Source organism: Mirounga leonina, unplaced genomic scaffold, assembly GCF_011800145.1.
Source record: "Mirounga leonina isolate KUSES-001 unplaced genomic scaffold, KU_Mleo_1.0 Mir_177, whole genome shotgun sequence".
NCBI lineage: Eukaryota > Metazoa > Chordata > Mammalia > Carnivora > Phocidae > Mirounga > Mirounga leonina.
In genome coordinates this window covers 4,839,516-4,858,558 of record NW_023270459.1, presented here as the reverse complement: position 1 = coordinate 4,858,558, position 19,043 = coordinate 4,839,516, and the positions used below count along the sequence as shown (strand labels likewise).

At 50.3% G+C, this 19,043-nt stretch overlaps 1 protein-coding gene and 2 long non-coding RNA genes across 4 annotated transcripts in view; 2 read left to right on the top strand and 1 right to left on the bottom strand.

Moving 5' to 3' along the window:
- The window catches only part of LOC118022894, an 18,859-nt gene extending 9,396 nt beyond the window's left edge, over positions 1–9,463 (top strand). The window contains exon 3 of the long non-coding RNA XR_004682591.1: positions 8,986–9,463. This is a non-coding gene — a long non-coding RNA (uncharacterized LOC118022894). The remainder of the gene's footprint in view (positions 1–8,985) is intronic.
- On the bottom strand, positions 6,069–15,749 carry LOC118022891. Its single transcript, XR_004682587.1, has 2 exons — positions 15,419–15,749; positions 6,069–6,123 (listed from the first exon to the last, which is right to left on the bottom strand). It is a non-coding gene; the product is annotated as an uncharacterized LOC118022891 (long non-coding RNA).
- Positions 11,224–19,043, top strand: part of GRAMD1A (GRAM domain containing 1A) — a 24,603-nt gene continuing 16,783 nt past the window's right edge. Inside the window, exons 1-2 of one of the 2 annotated variants that reach the window (XM_035023597.1) lie at positions 11,224–11,723; positions 12,453–12,771. In XM_035023597.1, coding sequence (XP_034879488.1) covers positions 11,594–11,723; positions 12,453–12,771 — 449 coding nt within the window. In that variant the 5' untranslated portion in view covers positions 11,224–11,593. Of the gene's footprint in view, positions 11,724–12,452; positions 12,772–15,945; positions 16,095–19,043 lie in introns of those variants that run through there. The other variant, XM_035023598.1, reaches the window with a different exon arrangement.

The window sequence follows — 19,043 nt, the reverse complement described above, 5'->3', positions numbered from 1 at the left end:
GGTGGGGCACAGAGGAGGGGGGAGAGAGGAGAATCTTCAGCAGGCTCCACGCCCAGCTTAGAGTTGGAGGTGGGGCTTGGTCTCAGGACCCTGAGATCATGACCCGAGCTGAAATCAAGGATCGGTTGCCCAACCGACTGAGCCACCCAGGCACCCCTAGGAGGGACTTTTAAAAACCTTCTCCTTCCCCATTTAAGAGGCGTTTTGCAATCCCAATGCCCTTTTAGGTACACCATTTTCACTGTACCTAGACCCAGCCGCCTGAGCTGAGACTAGGTTAAGGACACAAATGTGGGAAACAGAGTGACAGAGGTGAGTGGGTAAGCTAAAGTTTGCCAGGATGAGTCAGGCAGAATTAGGACAAGAAATCACTTTATGAAATGTCCTCATTTGCTAAGTGCTATTTCCAGGATGTGGCAATATCTGACTTCTGACTGTTCTTTCCTCACTGTTCCAGAGCATTTCTGGGGACTTTAGCGTTGTCCTTCCTTCTCCATTCTCCTTCCCCAAATTAAGGGTTTGTTTTTTCATTCTAGAATTCTCAGTTAATCTCCTATTAAATGTCCACTGACTTCTATGGGTTCACCAAGGATTCAGTAAATTCTCAATATATGCTAGCAATAGTAATGATTTCATTATAGCTTTCTTGAATGCAAGGAACTGATTTCCTGTTGTATCTCCAGGATTTTAACAAAATATTTGTGGGATGAATGAATCACGAATCAAGTGGAGGGATTTGCCAAGTTAAGGGCGGGGGGTGGGAAGCAGAGAGAGAAAAGCAATCCAGCCTTGGGCGTGCAAGTGCTGTGGTGGGCGCAGGCCAAGCTCTGACCCAGAGCCCTGAGAGATGGCATGTGTAGACATACTGTCAGCACCATGGAAGAGAGCTGGGTTCGTCTTCTCAAATAATGGCCAATGCTCTGCATCTTACTCCCTTTTCCTGTTCCTCTCTATGGTGCAGAAAAAGGAAATTAAAGTCTGGATGTATTTCCTGCTCACATGAAATGCTGTAAAGTTCTTTCTTTTTTTTTTTTAAGATTTTATTTATTTATTTGAGAGAGAGAGAGAAAGAGAGAGGGTGAACCTAAGCAGAGGGGAGGGGAGAGGGAAAGCGAGAATCTCAAGCAGACTCCTCGCTGAGCATGGAGCCCCATGTGGGGCTTGATATCATGACCCTGAGATCATGACCTGAGCTGAAACCAAGAATCTGATGACACTCAACCCACTGAGCCACCCAGGTGTCAGTGCTGTGAAGTTCTTTGAAGAGTTCAGGGAACCTCCAGATGTTGACTCTGTCAGTAGGGCCTTCCAGCTCTTTCTTCTGTCAAGTGCCTTACTCCTCTTGGGTAGAAATCCTTCTCCTTCCTGGGTCCCCAAACAACCCCCTGCCACCCAGATGTTTGAGGAGGGATGGAACGATGTGCTCTGCCTTCATCCCATGTTTCTGCTCTGAGGCTCCACCCCAGGTCCCTCTCCCTCAACCCACTACACTTGCCCTTCCCCCATTGCTTCCCTCCCACCATCTCCCACATCCCAGTGAAAGGAAAGAAAAACTTTGTTTCTCTATTCACGGATCACAGGAGGAAGCTTCCATGAGTGCATGGATGAAAAGACAGAGTATTATGACTAGAGAAGTTTAAAAATGCATAATAATATTTATGTACATTATTAATAGTTCCATCACATGGATTCCTAGAATTAAAATTATTGGCCTGAACAAATGCAGACCTTTTAAATTTTTATGTTGATCAAAGTTATACGTACACATAGTAGAAAAGATAAAATAATTCGGCATACAGTTGTCTTCTCCACCTCATGCCTTCTCATCCTTGATTTTACTCTCCAGAATCAACCACTCTCTTTTAGTGGACACTTCTGTTTTAATCTTCATGTTTACAAATAGAAAGTTTATACACAGTCTTCATTTTTTTAGCTGTATATATTATCCATTGACTTTTTACTGGATGATGATAAATTAGCTCTTACACATACAATTACATACTACACACATCCTTTCCCACACACCAATATCCTTCCCTTCCATCCAACCTCCCAAGGTTGTTATTTCATGATCTTCATGAAATCAACATTCAGTGATTCTATGATTATGATTAGAAAAATGTTAGTCAGAGCTGAGCTATGTAGTGTGCTGTGATTTACATCTTGTCCCCATGCAAGCTTTTTGTTTTTCTTCACAACTGGAGTTAACATTTGCCTTTCTTTTCCCCCCTTTGAATCATTTAACCTCCAACATCTCTGTTCTTCTGCTCCAATCTGGACTGGCTGCTCTTTCACAGGCTGCAGAATTCTTTCACTAGGACTTCCCTTCACCATCTTGTTAGGTTGATTCCCCCATTTTCTCCCTCCTGGTTTATTCCCTTGTTTTTTTTGGTGGAAATATCTTCTAGAAGCTTCTTGAGAAAGAGTACTTGGGAGGCAATTTTTTGAGACATCATATGTCTGAAAATGTCTAATCCCATTTCCTACTGATTGATAGTTTGGTGTTCTTCCAACTATAATCCTTCAACTGTAATTTTTTTTTTTCTTTCTGGAAACTTTTAGAACTGATGTTCTGAAGTATCATTATTGTATCTTAACAGTTGTGCTCCACGCTCTGTAGGTCCTTCCAATTTTCAGTTGTGGGATTTTCCTTGTAATGTTTCTTTAATAATTTCTTTACTACTGTGTTTTCTGTTTTCTCTTCTTTTGGAATTTCTGGAATTATCCTCTAATTTTCTTATCTTTTCTCTTACTATCCATTATGTCTTGTATTCTACTTTCTAGGAGTTTTCCTTTTGGTTTAACACTTACAGTGTATATACCATCCATCAGTTAAAGGAGGTGCTTTTCTATTTCCATATTACTGTGAGTTTTTAATCATGGATCAATGTAGAATTTTTTGGAATGCTTTTTTTTTGCATCTTTTGATCTCTTAATATATTGAATTACATTTATCAATTTTCTTTGTTAAACCATCCTTGCATTCATAGCATAAACCCAACTGCAGGATTCAGTCTGCTAATATTTTGTTTGGGATTTTTTGCATCTATGCTTATGAGTATAATTTTCCTTTCTCATAATGAGATTGCATATTTTAGTATCAAGGTAATGCTAGCCTTATAAAATGAGTTGGGAGAGGGGTGCCTGGGTGGCTCAGTCCTTAAGCATCTGCCTTCGGCTCAGGTCATGATCCCAGGGTCCTAGGATTGAGCCCTACATCAGGCTCCCTGCTCAGCAGGAGGCCTGCTTCTCCCTCTCCCACTACCCCTGCTTGTGTTCCCTCTCTCTATCAAATAAATAAATAAATAAATAAAATCTTTAAAAAAAATCTCCTCTAAAAAAAATAAAAAATAAATAAAGTGAGTTGGGAGAGCTCTCTTCGTTTTTCTTTCTGGAAAATAGTTTGTATAAAATTGGAATTACTTTTTCCTAGTATGTTTGGCAGAACTCGCTGTTAAAAACCATTTGGTCTGTGTTTTTGTGTGTGTGGTCTGATGGGAGAGTTCAGGGAGCAGTGCCAGTAATTAAACTTTTTTTTTTAAAGTAAGTTCTTTTTTTTTCTTTTAAGATTTTATTTATTTGAGAGAGTGAGAGAGAGAGAGAGCACAAGCAGTGGGGAGGGGTAGAGGAGAGGGAGAAGCAGACTCCATGCTGAGCAGGAGCCAGATGCGGGACTGGATCCCAGCACCCCGGGATCTTGACCTGAACCGAAGGCAGACACAACCGACTGAGCCATCCAGGTGCCCCTAAACTTATTTTTTTTTCAAAGATTTTATTTATTTATTTGACAGAGAGATAGAGAGCATAAGTAGGCAGAGAGGCAGGCAGAGGGAGAGGGAGCCCAATGCGGGGCTTGATCCCGGGACCCTGGGATCATGACCTGAGCTGAAGGCAGATGCTTAACCAACTGAGCCACCCAGGCGCCCCCCTAAACTTATTTTTAATTTAAAAATTTTCACCAGTAATTAAATTTATTTCATTTACTTGTTATATGACCATTTATATTTTGTATTTCTTTTTTTAAAGATTTATTCATTTATTTGGGGCAGGTAGGGGCAGAGGGAGAGGGAAAGAGAATCTCAAGCAGATTCCATGCTAAGCATGGAGCCCAACCTGGGGCCCGATCACACAACCCTGAGATCACAACCTGAGCTGAAACCAAGAGCTGGATGCTTAACTGACTGAGCCACCCAGGCACCCCTATATTTTGTATTTGTTATTGAATCCATTTTGGTGAATTTTAGTTTTTTCCTGGAAATTAATCCATTACATCTAAGTTATTAAATATGTTGACAAAAAGTTGACCATAATATACCCTGTCATTTAAATAACTGTAGCATCTGTATCTTTGTTCCTTGTACTAATTTTTAATTTGGAATGTTTGTGCCTTCTCTCTTTGTTTTTTCCCCTAATCAATCTTTCCAAAGTTTTGTCATTTTATCTTTTTCAAGAACCAACTTATGACTTTTAATCTTCTCTACTGTATCCTGGTTTTCTATTTTAATTTTCTGCTCTTACCTTTATTATCTCCTTCCTCGTATAGTCTCAGGATTTATGTTCCTATCTCTTTTCCGTCTTTTAATTTGGTTGCTTACTTCATTAAATAGCATTTAAGGCTATAATTTTCTTTCAGGTTTTTATATGTGGCATTTTCATTATTGTTAGTTCTGTATATTTTCTAATTTCTCTTATGGTTTCTTCTTTGACTAGTGAATTATTTTTTTTTAAAGATTTCATTTATTTATTTGACAGAGAGAGAGAGAGACAGCGAGAGAGGGAACACAAGCAGGGGGAGTGGGAGAGGGAGAAGCAGCTTCCCGCGGAGCAGGGAGCCTGATGCGAGGCTCGATCCCAGGACCCTGGGATCATGACCAGAGCTGAAGGCAGATGGAATTCTGGTGCCCCAGAATAGGTAGTGTTTTGCTCAGTGAACACAGGAGCTGAGAGTGGCCCCAGGGGGCTTGTCGTGTGGATCTGCGAACCTCATCAGTGGCAGTGGGCCCCTCAGAGAGCCGTGTCCCACCCAGAGCTCTCTGTTCTTCTAGCAGCCTGAGCGGCTGCTTCTGCAGCCAGCTTCCCACCTCCTGCCCCTCCTCTCCTCAGGCTTGCAGGGGTGAGGACAGTTGTTTCCTATTAAATTAGCCATACTTAACTTTAAAAAATATATATTTTTAAATAACCCCCCAAAAGGGTGCGTAATCCCAATACATAAAACAGAAACAAAACAAAACAAAACAAAACAAAACAAAACAACCCTACCAAAGCTGCCTTGTTTGGAGAGCCCTCCAAAATGGAGGCGGAGCAAAATGAAATCCTTCCAGTTCCTCCCTTGGCCTCTGCAAGCTTGCATCACCTTCTCATTTTAAGAATTTGCCTAATAAGTGATGTGGAAAAACACTCCAAGCTAAACCCAACCGCCATGGGGACATGACCAGCATTCTAGAATTCTTACATTGCTCCTCACCCTATTTCCCTAGCACCTGTTCTCCAGCATCTTGGGAGTGTGGTTGTTGAAATCATGATCCATAGATGCTCATTCAAACACCACCACCACCACCACCCTGCCCTGGAACATATAATAAAAACTAAAACATCGATTGGGCATTCACTGTGTGCTCGAGCCCAGGCTAAGCATTTCACTTATCAGATATCTTATCAGAGTCTCTCAAAACCCCTTGAGGTGGGCGATCACGTTTGCCACACTTCATAGGGGAAGGCTGTAAACTCACGGACTACAGAGATTGTGTCTCTGTCGGCCTCTTGATCCCCGTTTTCCAGAAGAGCAGCCGACAATGTGGGTGTCAGTGGGTAGGGGGGACAGCCTAGAACATCACTGCAATTTATCAGAAGACTCCCCATCATCGCTGCTGAAAGGAAGCCTCCAATCTGGAAGTTTCCTTGAAGAGTTCCCAGTCCTGGGGAAACACAGATGGACCTTCCACGGGGTGTTGCTGGTCGCTCCCAAAGCAGCTATGAGTCCTACAGAAAATGTTGTACTTGGTCCCGGCAACTCCTTGCAGCAATGAACCCAAATGGTCAGAAAAAAATGCGATTTTTCAGGTCTTGAGAAGCAGCGCAGACCACTTTTTCTTAGACTGGGTTTTGGGCCCCTCCTTTTCGTTTCTAGAGTGGGAATAAAATATATAAAATTAGAAGGCAAAACAGAAAACTACGCACTGGGGAGAAGGAAGAAATCTTTGGGAGTTTCTGGTTGACAACATGCAAAACGAAACAAAACAAAACAAACAACCCTCTTCCTCCCTCCTGCCCTGTTTTTGTGAAGGCGCCAATCCGCGGGCAGCTCAAGGTACGCCAGGCTTCCTCCCCAGAGAGCCCAAGTTTAGGGGCAGGTCATAGTCTTGGGCTGGGTGTCTTTGCTGTGACAGGAACAGCAATGATACTTCCATCCAAGACGCTGAACAGACAAAGCAGAGAAGTTCATGAGAAACGGAGGCCCCCGCAGCTCTGACTGGGAGGTCAAGGTGGAGGGCGGCCGGCGGGGAACTGTCCAGCTTGCCTCACGGCAGCTGGTTTCCACCTGGCACACATCTGGTTTGTAGAAACGGAACTCAGTCTTGCCCAAAGGGAGGACTCTCAGGATGTAGGCAAGGAATGGAAAGGGGGGGTACATCAGAGAATTTAGGACTTTCCAGGGTGGAGAGTGTGGGAAGGAATTTGCTAAAATCAGACGCGCTGGGGGAGAAACCTTACGCACACAGAGAGTGTGGGAGAGATTTGGTAAGGAGTCAAGATTTCCCAGCCCCACGTGGGCTTTCTTCTGAGAAGAAATCAGAAGTCACAGTTCATTGGAAACAGATAGATACCGTCAGGAAATCTTGAAGTATCTGGGGAATGCAAATATCACACTATTGCTTATTATTTGTCAGAAATACATAAGCCCACACTCTCTTGAGCACCAACGTAGGAGTAGAAAATGGAACAGTCAGCATAGATTCTATCTGTATGCCAAATCTTCGAGTGGAAAAATACTACAGAAAGGACACAAAATCTGGACTCCTCAACCCACCATCACATCCCAGCTGGAAGGAGATGCCAGTGGGCAGTCTCAGGACCCTGCTGCTCCCCTGACTGAAGGGAAGGCAGAAATAATGGACAAGAGGCAGGTGGTTTTCAACCATAGAGCTTTTAGGATGGAGAAACACGGAGGGGGCCTCACATGGGGTGTTCTTAGGTGGCCTTGCCACGAGATTTCATTTCCACACACCAGCCCCTCCCATGTTTCCAAGGACATTAGGTTCTAATGAGTTTCCTTCTCTCCACAGCCCTGACACCAACCATGAATCTTAGTCAGAAATCTGTCTGCAAAGGCAGAGATCGGGAAAGGTATAAACAACGCTGACCGCAAGCCCAATTCCCCACGTAGCTCAACCCCTAAGAAAGAATCTTAAGCCAACCGGGGCACCTGGGTGGCTCATTCGGTTAAATGTCTGCCTTCAGCTCAGGTCATGATCCCAGGGTCCTGGGATCAAGCCCCGCGTCGGGCTCCCTGCTCAGCGGGAAGCCTGCTTCTCCCTCTCCCACTTCCCCTGCTTGTGTTCTCTCTCTCGCTGTGTCTCTCCCTGTCAAATAAATAAAATCTTAAAAAAAAAAAAAAAAGAATCTGAAGCCAACCTTGATGTTTCTTGAAGACAATAATCCTGTGCAGGGACAATAATCCTGTGGGTTCTGGGAACAGATGTTCCAGGTGAGGTGAGGGACATCTTGACAGCTAGATGATTTGGGGTGGGTGACCTCCACCAACACACCCGGGGACGTCCAGGCCAGCCCTGACCTCTGTTTGTCCAGCTGCCTACTGGACCTGTCCATCTGGAGGTTCTGTAGGCACATCTCCAACCCGTTTTCCTAAATAGAAACTCTTAATGTGTTTCAGCAAAACATTTTATTTCAATCTTCCACTCCCCCTTCAGTGTCAAACCACAGGCTGAGCCTCACGCTGGGCCCCACTCCTAAATATGAACTGACAAGCAAGGATCATGCACAGTTGAGGAAAGCATCTAACACAAAAGCCATGAGACTCTGTTTTAAGATTTTATTTATTTCTTTGACAGAGAGAGACACAGCGAGAGAGAGAGAACACAAGCAGGGGGAGTGGGAGAGGGAGAAGCAGCTTCCCGCTGAGCAGGGAGCCTGACATGGGGCTCGATCCCAGGACCCTGGGATCATGACCTGAGCCAAAGGCAGAGACTCAACCAACTGAGCCACCCAGATGCCCCCAAAGCCAAGAGACTCTTAAAGAAGAGCAAGGTGGGGGACTCCATCCCAGATACATCAAGACTAATTGTAAAGCCATAAATATAATTAGGATAATTAAGTATATATAATTAAGGTAGTGTGGATTTTGCAGAGGGATAGACCAGTAGACCAAGGAAGCTCCGAAACACCCAGGGATGGATGGATGGATGGATGCTTGATGTCCAACAGAGAGGAGTACAAGGAGACACGTGAACCAATGTTCATAGCAGCACTATTTTTAATAGCCCAAACTGAGAAGCCCTCAAATGTCCATCAACATAATTGATAAGTAGTGGTATTTAACCACAATTTATTTTATCAGCACCATATCAATACTATATGATATTAAAAATGAACCAATTTCAGCTGTACACGATAAGGTGAATGACTCACAAACGTAATGTTAAATGAAAAAAAGCCAAATACAAAAGAATTCAAAGTGTGTTATTCTACTTGTATGAAGCTCAGAAATAGTCAAAACTAAACTAGGGCTTCGGGGAATATGCGCCTAAGTGGTAAAACTAAAGAAAAGCCAAGGAAGGGATTTTCAGAGAGGTCAGGGTATACTTTTCTTTGTGGGGAGAAGGGGTTTGAGTGAGAAGGCATTTGTGGTTTCTGGGGGTGCTGGCAACATGCTTTTTCTTGGCCTGGATGGTGGGTCTGTGGGTTCTTCCTTTATAATTTATATATTAAGCCATGCATTTATATTTTATTTTTAATTTTATGTTTTAGAGAGACAGCACGTGCACGTGAGAGAGAGAATCTCAAGCAGACTCCCTGCTCAGTGCAGAGCCCAATGCGGGGCTCCATCCCACGACCCTGAGATCATGACCTGAGCCGAAATCAACAGTCGGACACTTACCCGACTGAGCCACCCAGGTGCCCCTTAAGCCATACATTTATATTTTATGCCCTTTCCTGTGTGTATTCTCTGTCACAAAAAGATCTTTTGTAAACATGAAATACCAAGGGGAAAAATCTAGCAGAAGATATGAAAGTGGGGGGAGGGAGAATTGGAGGGGGTCCAAAGTTACAAAATTCCAGTTATCAGATAACTCTGCGCTAGAGATGCAAGGTACAACGTGACAACCATAGTAAATACGCTGTGTGATAGGAAATTTGTTGAGAGTAGATCCTAAGAGTTCTCACCACAAGGAGAAAATTATTTTTCTTTCTTTTCTTCTTTCTTTTTTTTTCTTTTTCTTTTTCTTTTTTTTTAAAGATTTTATTTATTTATTTGACAGAGAGAGAGTGAGAGAGGGAACACAAGCAGGGGGAGTGGGAGAGGGAGAAGCAGGCTTCCCACGGAGCAGGGAGCCTGATGCGGGGTTCGATCCCAGGACCCCGAGATCATGACCTGAGCCAAAGGCAGACGCCTAACGACTGAGCCACCCAGGCGCCCCTCTTTTTTTTTTTTTAAGATTTATTTATTTGAGAGACAGCAAGAGAGAGAGTGTGAACAAGGGGACAGAGAGGAGGAGGGGGAAGCAGACTCCCCACTGAGCGTGTAGCATGGAGCCCAATGCAGGGCTGAATGAGGGGCTCGATGCGGGACCCGATCCCAGGACCCTGAGATCATGACCTGAGCCAAAGTCAGACGCTCAACTGACTGAGCCACCCAGGCACCCCTCTTTTCTTTTTACTGTCTCTCCATGAGAAGAACATTAGCCAAACCTAGTGTGGTGATGATTCCACAATAGATATGTCAGACCATCATGCTGTACATCTTAAGTGATGTACGTCAATTACTTCTCAGTAGAAGTGGTAAAAAAGATAAGAAAGAACTTTCCAAGAAAAATTCTTTCTCGAAAGTACGTAACACATGGTGGTGATGCCTACACACAACAACTTTGAGTTTACTTGACACCACTGAACTTCACACCTAGAAATGGTTCTGATGGTAACTTTTATGTGTATTTTGCCCCAATTAAGAAAAACTCCTCAACACCCAGAGAGTGACATTAAAACCTCCCTAAATACTTGGAGAGTGACCCCATGTGGACATGTCAGAAAACTCAGTATTGCAAAGATACCCCCCAGTTGTTGGTTATAGTGTAACAATCAAGTTCCCATTGTTGATTTTTTTCCCCCTTGGAACTTGACAAGCTGACTCTGGTCCAAGAGGAACGAGACAGGGAGCCTTGCTCACCACACATCAAGACTTCCTTTAATGCTCAAGTCCTAAAGGCAACATCTCAGACCCAGGGCTGGATGGAAGATCCACAGAACCGACCTGAGCGCCCAGAGACACACACGCCCAGGGGAGGCATGGGGGGGGGGGCCGGGCCATCAGTGGGACGCTGGCTAACTGGGGAGGTCCCCCAAAAGAACGCACCCGGCAGCTTTAGTCATCAAAACCAAAAGCCAGAAACAGTTTGCTGTCCATGGGCAGGGAAGACGGATACAGCAGTTGTGGTGTATTCCCACAAAGGAAGATAGCGTCATAGCAAAATTGGATGAAGCATCACGACCCCTATGGCTGAACCTGAGAAATCGTGTTGAGCGAGGAGAGCAAGTCACAGATGACACATGGCATGGTTCCGCTGCATAAAGCTCGAGAGCAAGTAAAACTAAAAAATGTATTGTTTAGGGATGCATACCAATGTGATTTGAAAAAACGGTTAAAAATGTGAGGGAATGAGAACTGTCAAGTGAGGGGTGATGGAGAATTCTGGAAGGGAAGTGGGGTGGGGCGGGGGAGGGGCCCAAGGTAGTCACAGGGGTACTCACGAGGGATGTGCTGGTTCTCAAACTGGGTGGGGGGGCTATGGGGCTCACTTTATTGTTATGCTTTATAACTCAAGTCTATGATGCAGACACTTTTTAGTATGTATCAATTATCATGTAATAAAAATGGGAAAGGAAGAGAACGGTGCCCAATCCTAAGCCATGGAGAATACCAGTTTCTACAGACCAGGGAACGAGAGGGTTGTGCAGAAAAAGATGAGCTGGTGCTGCCAATGAAGTAGGAGGAGAGCCAGAAACTGGGGCATCCCAGAGGCAGAGAGAACCTCCCGGAAGGACGAGGGGTCTCCTGGGTTGTAGCTTCTAAGAGCAGGGCGGGAAGAAGAGGACTGGAAAACATCCCAGATTTGGTCCCTTGGGGGTGACCCCTGGGCTTGGAGGAGCGGTTCTGGGGGAATAGTGGGGACGGACAGAAGCTACATTGTGGCTGGCTGCCGACCAACAGGAGAGATGGACCAGCGGAGACCACCAGGTGGTCGAGAGGGAAAGGCAGGACGACTGACTTCAGTCTCCACTGTGGTGTGGGCGCCCCACCCCCACTCCATCTCTTCTCTCAGGAACAGCTGGTCACAGGGGAACACGACTCCGGCTGGACATGCAATTCTGGCCACAAGGTTGTGACTCTGATCCAGCCAGAACTCCCAGGGGGAGGGGAGGGCCTGGTCTCTTATCCTTACCCTGGAAGTCCGGACCCTGTGGGGACAGAAGGAGGAGAAAACCAGAAGGTATGGATGTTGGGGTGCCTGGGAAGGGCCCTGGGGTCTGGGCCTGGCCTGTAAGGGTCTGGGTCTCTTCCACAAGCCAGGAGAAACTCTCTCTGGGTCCCATAGGTCCTCCTTCCCTATTCCCTGGGCAGGCGGGCATCAAGCAGCCCTTTCTGTGTTCTGCTGTGTGGACAGACAGACACTGGTTTGATGTCCCCAGACCCAGGTGGCTCATCATATCACAGCCACAGTGCAAGAACTGGCCTGGCTTCCTCCCAGCCGGCCACCCTCCCTTTGTTTGCTCTGGGAGGGGCAATTGCCAAGCAAACAGGGAAGGGAAATCCCAGATTCTGTCTCCTCACCGTTTCCTAGGCCCCGAGGCCTCTGGCTCCCTCCGGGCCTCGCGTGTGTGTGGAAGAGAGCTAGGGTCGCCGGTGTATAAAAAACCCAGGCCTTGGCCTCGGCGAATGCTCAGACAAAATAAACCCCAACCCAGGGGCATGAACCCCACATATCAGAGCTCTCTGACACCGCCCAGCCACCAGAGGATGTGGGCATCAGGATTTCCAGTTTCCAGAAGAGGAAACTGAGGCTCAGGGTCACAAAGAGAGGACCCTGACAGACGTGGGAATCCCACCCAGACCTCTCTGACCCTCAGCTCGGCTGTCTTCTTAGGCGAACAGTGGGGGAGTGGTGAGAGGCAGGCTTGAACAGGGGCTCCCCCCTTCACCTCTCTTTTTTCTCCCCCAGAGACTGCACCATTATCCAAGGCCCCCAACCGGGCAGTCGGAGCCCCCCCTCCCATGGCCGAGCTCCTGCCCCAGCTGCCTTGGCCCCCACTGGCCAAAGGTGGTGCCCAGGATGCATCAGTGCCCCGAGCCGAGTGGCGGAGCCAGCAGCCACAAGGTGGCGGGGCAGAGGGCCCAGCCCCTGAGCCCTGGAGGCTCCTGGAGGTGCCCTCCATTTACATCACACCATCCAGTGATGGAGAATCACCCCCTTGCACCCCGACCCCCCTGCGCCTGCAGCTGCCGAGGACCCCAGACCTGGAGAGTATATCCCAGGACAGGTCAGCCGGGTGTTGGGACACAAAAGAGGTGCTCTCTCTCTCTCTCTAGGGATTCATGCTCGAGGGGGGCTGACACTGTCCCGGTGCGGGAGCTGAAGGTCAGCTGGAGTGTGACCTTAGCCCCACATGGGACCTGACTGGAGGTTGTGAAAGAGGCACATAAACAGAAAGAGGCAACTGGGAGCATGTGCTGGGACAAGTGCCTCTGAGCTCTCCGCTCTCCGCTGAGCACTGCCTGCTAAGGGGGGAGGGGGATACCCCCTTTGGCACACCCAGTGTTTTTCAAACTGTGGATCATGACCATTTAAGGGCCATGAAACCAAGGTAGTGTGTTGCGATCAGCGCTTTTTCCAAACAGAAATAGGACAGAATTGAAAATACAGTGTATGAGGTAGTAAGTGTGGTTTCCCGCAAATTTTGTGACATTACATATATTTCTATATATTACATATATTTCTTGCACTGGAAGCCAGTGTAAAAGGTATGTCTTGCTACAACTCGTGGGGGGTGGGGGGAGAAAGAAAGAAAGAAAAGAAAAGAAAAAAGAAATGTAAACAAAACTTCTGCAAAGAAACTCCACCTCTGGCACGAGGAGACGGGAACTGAAGGTTCAAGGCTGCCTGGGGAAAGAAGAAAGAACTATACCAGCACTGAATAGAAATAGCCACTGCGGTTTCTTCTAATAATGGATGCTAGATAAGAGTTAAGGTTTCTGAAATAGAGCTCTGTGTATCAGCGTGGAGAAGTCTCAGAAACAGTGATGATGGAGAAAGCAAGTTGCAAAATGATACAGTGGGAGCCTAGTTGTGTATCTTTTAAAAGGCATTGAACAATAGGGTATATTGTTGGTGGATCCATCCTGATATTAAAAAAAAAAGGATGGGAAGGTGTACAGAAGGAGCACACACCAGCTTCAGGGCGGTGGGTCCCTTGGGTGCAGGAGCAGAGAAAGGAGGGATGGGGAGTTGGGCCTTTGGCTGTGCCTGTAAAAGTTTATTTCTTTTTAAAAAGAAAGAAAAGATCTGAAACAAAAATGGCAAAATGTCCACATCTATTGGATATGGACGGTGGGGATGGCCATTTTATTTTTTATTTTTTCCTCTTTGAAATAAATATTCCCTAAATAAAATTTTAGAAGTACTTCAAAGGAAGAAACAGGCAAAGAGAAATACAGTTGACCCTTGAGCGGTGTGGGGGTCAGGAGGCACTGACCCACCACGCAGTGAAAAATCCAAGTGTAACTTTTGACTCCCCCAAAACTTAGCTACTAATAGCCTACTGTTGGCCAGAAAGCTTACCTAGAATAGAAACCACCAATAACACATATTTTGTATGTTATCTGTATTATATACTGTGTTCTTACAATAAAATAAGCTAAAGAAAATGTTTCTAAGAAAATCATAAGGAAGGCAAAATACATGTACAGTCCTGTACTGTAAAAAATCCATGTATAAATGGACCCACACAGTTCAAACCCATGTTCAAGGGTCATCTGTACAGAGAAAGAGAACAGTGAGACAGAGGGAGATGGTGGAAGGAGGGCCTCTTTAAGACCTGAGAGAACTTCTATGTAGAGGGAACCGCAAGTGCAAAGGCCCTGGGGCAGGGATGTGTCTGGTGAGTTAGAGGAACAGCAGGGAAGCTGGGTGGTCCAAGGGAATGAAAAAAGGGGAAGAAGGAGGAGGCAAAGTCAGAATGGTGACAAGGGCCACACTCGGGCCTTGGGCACCAAGTAGGTGAGGACTTTGCTTTTATCTGGAATGAGGTGGAGCCAAAGGAGGGCTCTGAGCCAGGAGGGCCCTGACCTAACTCAGGGGTTCATAGGTTCTCTCTGGCTACAGGTGGGGAGCAGACTATAGGAGGCCGGATAGGAGCAGCCAAGTGGTTGCTGTGGTGTCCAGGACAGGGGCAGTGGGAGCCAAGAGTTTACATTCTGGAGAGATTTTATGGGGTGGAGTGGACAGGGATGGCTGAGAAATTGGATGTGGCTGTGAGGGAAAGAGAGGGGCCAGGAAAGATGAAGTTTTGGGCCTGCCAGCCACCAAAATGGAGTAGAGCGGGTGGGGAGCAAGGCCCTGTGCTGGGGTGCCTCCGGCCAATAGCTGTGAGGCGGGACTCACATTTCCGTGTTTTCATGCAGGCAGCCCCTGCAGGGCGGCGCGCAGGTTACCGTGTCAGAGCAGGGCTGTGTCCAGCTCTGCAGCCTACCCCCCGGCGTGACCTGGGCCAAGTCACTGCCCGTCTTTGAGGCCGGGCTTCCCCACCTGTAAAAGGGCTGCTGTCCCCCCGCCCGCCGCAGCCCCCCCCCCGCCCGCGCTGTCCCGTGGGAAAGCCCCTTACCACAGAGTTGGTGAGATCTCCAGGACTGGGGTGACTTGCCCAAGGTCACAGCACAGCTAAGAGCCAGGGAGGCTGGATTCTAACTTGGTCTGGCTAACGGGGACTGGGGCGGAGAGGGGTCCCCAGACCCCGAGGACCTCCGGGGCCAACACTGGGAGGTGTGGAAACGCACGGGAAGACGGAGGCGGCCTCCGGGCCGCACCCCTTCCCGCCAGCCGCGGTTCCCCTGTGCTCGCAGCCCCCACCCCTCCGCTTCCCAGAATCTCCATCCCACCGCCCCCCGCCAGCCCCTCCAGCTCCGTCCCACCTCTCAGGTTCCTTCCCGGCCAGGGGCAGAAGGGGAGCTGAAGACGCTTTCCGGGTACCAGGGGAGAGGGTCGTGGCCGGTGCCAAAGGCAGCTGCCATGGCGGTGTTTCGTTTGAATCGAGTCTGTTTGTCTTTCCGTCCTTCCTTCTCTGTTCACTTCTCTGCCTCCTTCGATTCTCAGTGTCTGGCTCTCTTTTCCTCTCCCCTGTTTCGGTGGCTCCGGCGTCCCGGCCGCCCCTCTCGGTTCCTCGGCTCGCTCGCCCTCCCCCTGCGCCCCCGTGCCTGCGTCTCTAACTCCCGCTCGCGGCGGCTCTCCCGCGGGCCGGGCCGCCCCCCCCACCCCCCCGCCGCGGTGCCGGTCGGCGCCCCTCCCCCTCCCCCCGCCCGGGCCCGCGGGCCCTCCCGCTGCGCCGCCCCCCTTCCCGCGCGGGCGGGGGCGGCGCCGTGACGCGACGGGGCGGGGGCGGGACGGGTGCGCTGACGCTGCGGCGGCTCCCGCGGCTCCCGGGCTCCGGCCTTTGTGCGGGCGGCGGGCGGCGGGCGGCGCGGTCGGGTGGGGGCGGCGGCCCCGGAAGGCGAGGCAGGTGCCCCGCAGGGACGCCCAGCTCAGCCCAGCCCCGCTCGGCCAGCCCTGCCCTGCGGCCGGGCGCGCCCGCCGCGCCGCATCCATGTTCGAGTAAGGACCGGGGCGGGGGCGCGGCGGGCGGGCGGGAGGACGGGGCCGGCCGGCCCGGGGCTCCGCGCGCGCTCGGCTCGGCGGTGGCGCGACCGGAGCCCAGGCGGGGGGGCGGGGGCGGCGCCGGGTGGGGGCGGGGAGGGGGCCGGCGCTGCGCTGGGGCCTGGGCGCCGACGGCGGGGGGGGGGGACCCAGGCTCGTCACCGCCCGGACGAGACGCGCCGGGGTGGCGGAGCTTTGGTGGGAGTCCCGGGCTCGTCCGCGGGGAGTCGGGCCTGCGGGGAGGGCTCCGGCCTAGCTGGCCGCGGTCCGGGAGGCGAGGGGTGGGCGCGGGGCTGACCCCGGGCTTTGGGCCTGGGGTGGATGCGGGGCGCACACAAGCCCCGGCTGGCCCGCGCACAGGCCACGGAGCTCGGCGGCAGGCCCGGGAGCAGCCCCCCTTGGCCTGGGCCCCCTCCCACCGCCTCTGTCTGTGGCGAGTCCCTGCGCTGGGCTGCTGGTGGGGGCTTCGTGGCCGGCCGGCCTCGTGCCTGAAATTCCGGGTCCTGGGCCCGGAATTGAACTTCCTCTCCCTGTCTGGCCCGCTGTGTTTTCGAGTAGGAATTGTAGGTGTCTTGGAAGTGTGTGTATGCGGGTCTGCATTCCTGCTGTGCATCCTCTCTGGCTGTGTGTGTAATTTATGTCAAACTCCATCTGTGGCTCCATGTGTTACTGTAAATTCCCCGAGTATGTCTGACTGTGACACTAGTTGTGTGTGTGTGTGGGGGGGCTGCGTGTGGCTGTGACCTTCTGTGTTGTATGTGTGTGTAATGTATGATCGCATCCCGTCAGACCCATGCGTGTCTGGTTGTGCCTTTGGAGTGTGCGTACTTGTGTCTAGGTCCCCTGGTGTGCAGACAGCTGAGATCCCCTCTGGCTGTGTGTGTGGCTGTAGAATTTGCCTCTGATTCCATCTGTAGCTCCAGGTGTCACTGTGAGTTGCCTCTGTGTCCAGTCGTGACTTGGTGGTGTGTGTACGCAGCGTTTACATTCATCACTCTGTGTCTCTGTGCCTACGTTTACCTCTGAACACATTAGCTCTTGGTGCAAATGTAAGTGACCTGTGTGTGTCCCTATATGACGTTGTGTGTCCGGGGCCTGGGGTATATGGCTGCAACCCCCTGGGGTTGTGCCTGTCACTTCTGATGACATCTTTGGGTGAAAGTTCCTGTGTGTAGCCGTAATCCGTATGTGACAGTTCTGGATGTGCCTGGGCTTCCGTGTGTGCAGCGGAGACCCTGGGGGCGTTGTGTGTGTGAGGGCACAAAGAGAGATCCCTTGTGGCTCTTAGTGGGCCCGGGACCCTCTTTCCCGAGGCCTGGGGTGTACCCTTGGCTGTTGGGAGCAGTAATGACTGACACTGCACTCCTGTTAGAGTTTGTAAACCATGTCGCACGCGTCATTTCCATAGCTGGCCGCTGTGTTGGTAAGCTGCGTCCGTGACCCCCTGGGTCCTTCGTGGCCGTGTGAGTGGCTGGGTTCTCTGGCAGCAGCCACCGCTGACCCCTCGGTCCCCTGCCGTGTTAGAGCAGCCCTTCGCTGTGTCTTCCCCACCGGGCGGTGAACACCGGGAGAGCCGAGCTGACCCTCTGGCTTAAGTTCACCTACACGGTACCTGCGTTGGCTGAGTTCTCTGTGACCGCTCCTTTACTTGTCTGGCTCTCTCCGTAGAATGTCATTTGCTTTCACCTCTTCTCGGAGACTTTGTTGTGGCCGTTCTGTGTGAATGTCATTTATCGGGAACTTTCTGTGATTTCTGTGACCCTCTGCAGCTACCTGTGTGCATCGGGGACAGGCGTGTGTGTGTGTGTAACTTCTGGGACTTTGTGGCTGTCGCATACTTGCAATGCTGCGGCCGTGTGAATCTTTATGCTAGAACCCTGAGGCGCTGGGTGCGAGAGTGTCACCCCTGTGAGAGTTGTGCTGTGGGGCGGGGCGGCGGGGCGGCTTCTGGCAACGGTGGGAAAGTACCGTTTGCCTACACCGGCTGCGTGTGACCCACCCCACGTTTCCCTTTTATGCACACCTGCATGTGCATCTGCCCCTCTTTGACCAGAGGGAGCTCCAGGCCTGTGTAGGCCCAGGAAAACCCTGTTTTCTCCCGAGTCCCTCCCCCCCCATAACGGTCCTCCAGCCACAGCGGGCTCCTCCCTTCCCTCTGCCGCAGCCTGCCTGGGAGGGCAGCCTCAGGGCCGTGCCTGCTCTCGAGCACTTCCTCTTCCTCCTACGAAAGAGCAAGATCTGGGGGCATAGGCCTGCGGCCGTGGGAAAGTAGGACAGGTAGAGGAGGGGTCTGCATTTCAGGCTAGAGAGGTGAGAAGATGAGGCAGGGGAGGAAAGTGGTCACCCCCTCCTTCAGAACCCTTCCGTAGCTCACCAGTGCCCTCAGGGGGAAGCCCAAACTCCTGACCTGGGCCAGAGGGGCCTGAGGGACCTGAAGGGGGGGGGCCTGTGCCCTCCTGTCCTTCTCCTGCCCCACTGGCCACCTCACTCCTCAGACCTGCCAGGCTCAGTCCTGTCCCTGAACTCCACACCCCTGTCCCTAAAAACAGTGTTCCCCTGCTCTTTGGCCGAGCTGCTCTTCGTCCTCGGGCTCAGCTCAAGTGTGCCCTGCACCCCACTCACCCATCCACTTAGCCCTCCTTTGTGTCCGTGGTCCTCAGACTTGAACATGCTTCCATGTCCTGGGCCCCACCCCCAGTTTCGGATTCAGGAGGCCTGCCGTGGGTCGCACAGGCCGAGCGGTGCCTGAGCTCAGCGTCTCCATTTGACACGTGTTCTTGTTGCTCATCTCGGTTCCCCAACTGGAATGTCAGGTCCCCGCAGGCCGGGATGGTATCTGTTTTGCTCACTTCTGTGTCCCCAGCGCCTGGCGCAGGGCATGTGCTTCATGCATACTTAGCGAGTGAA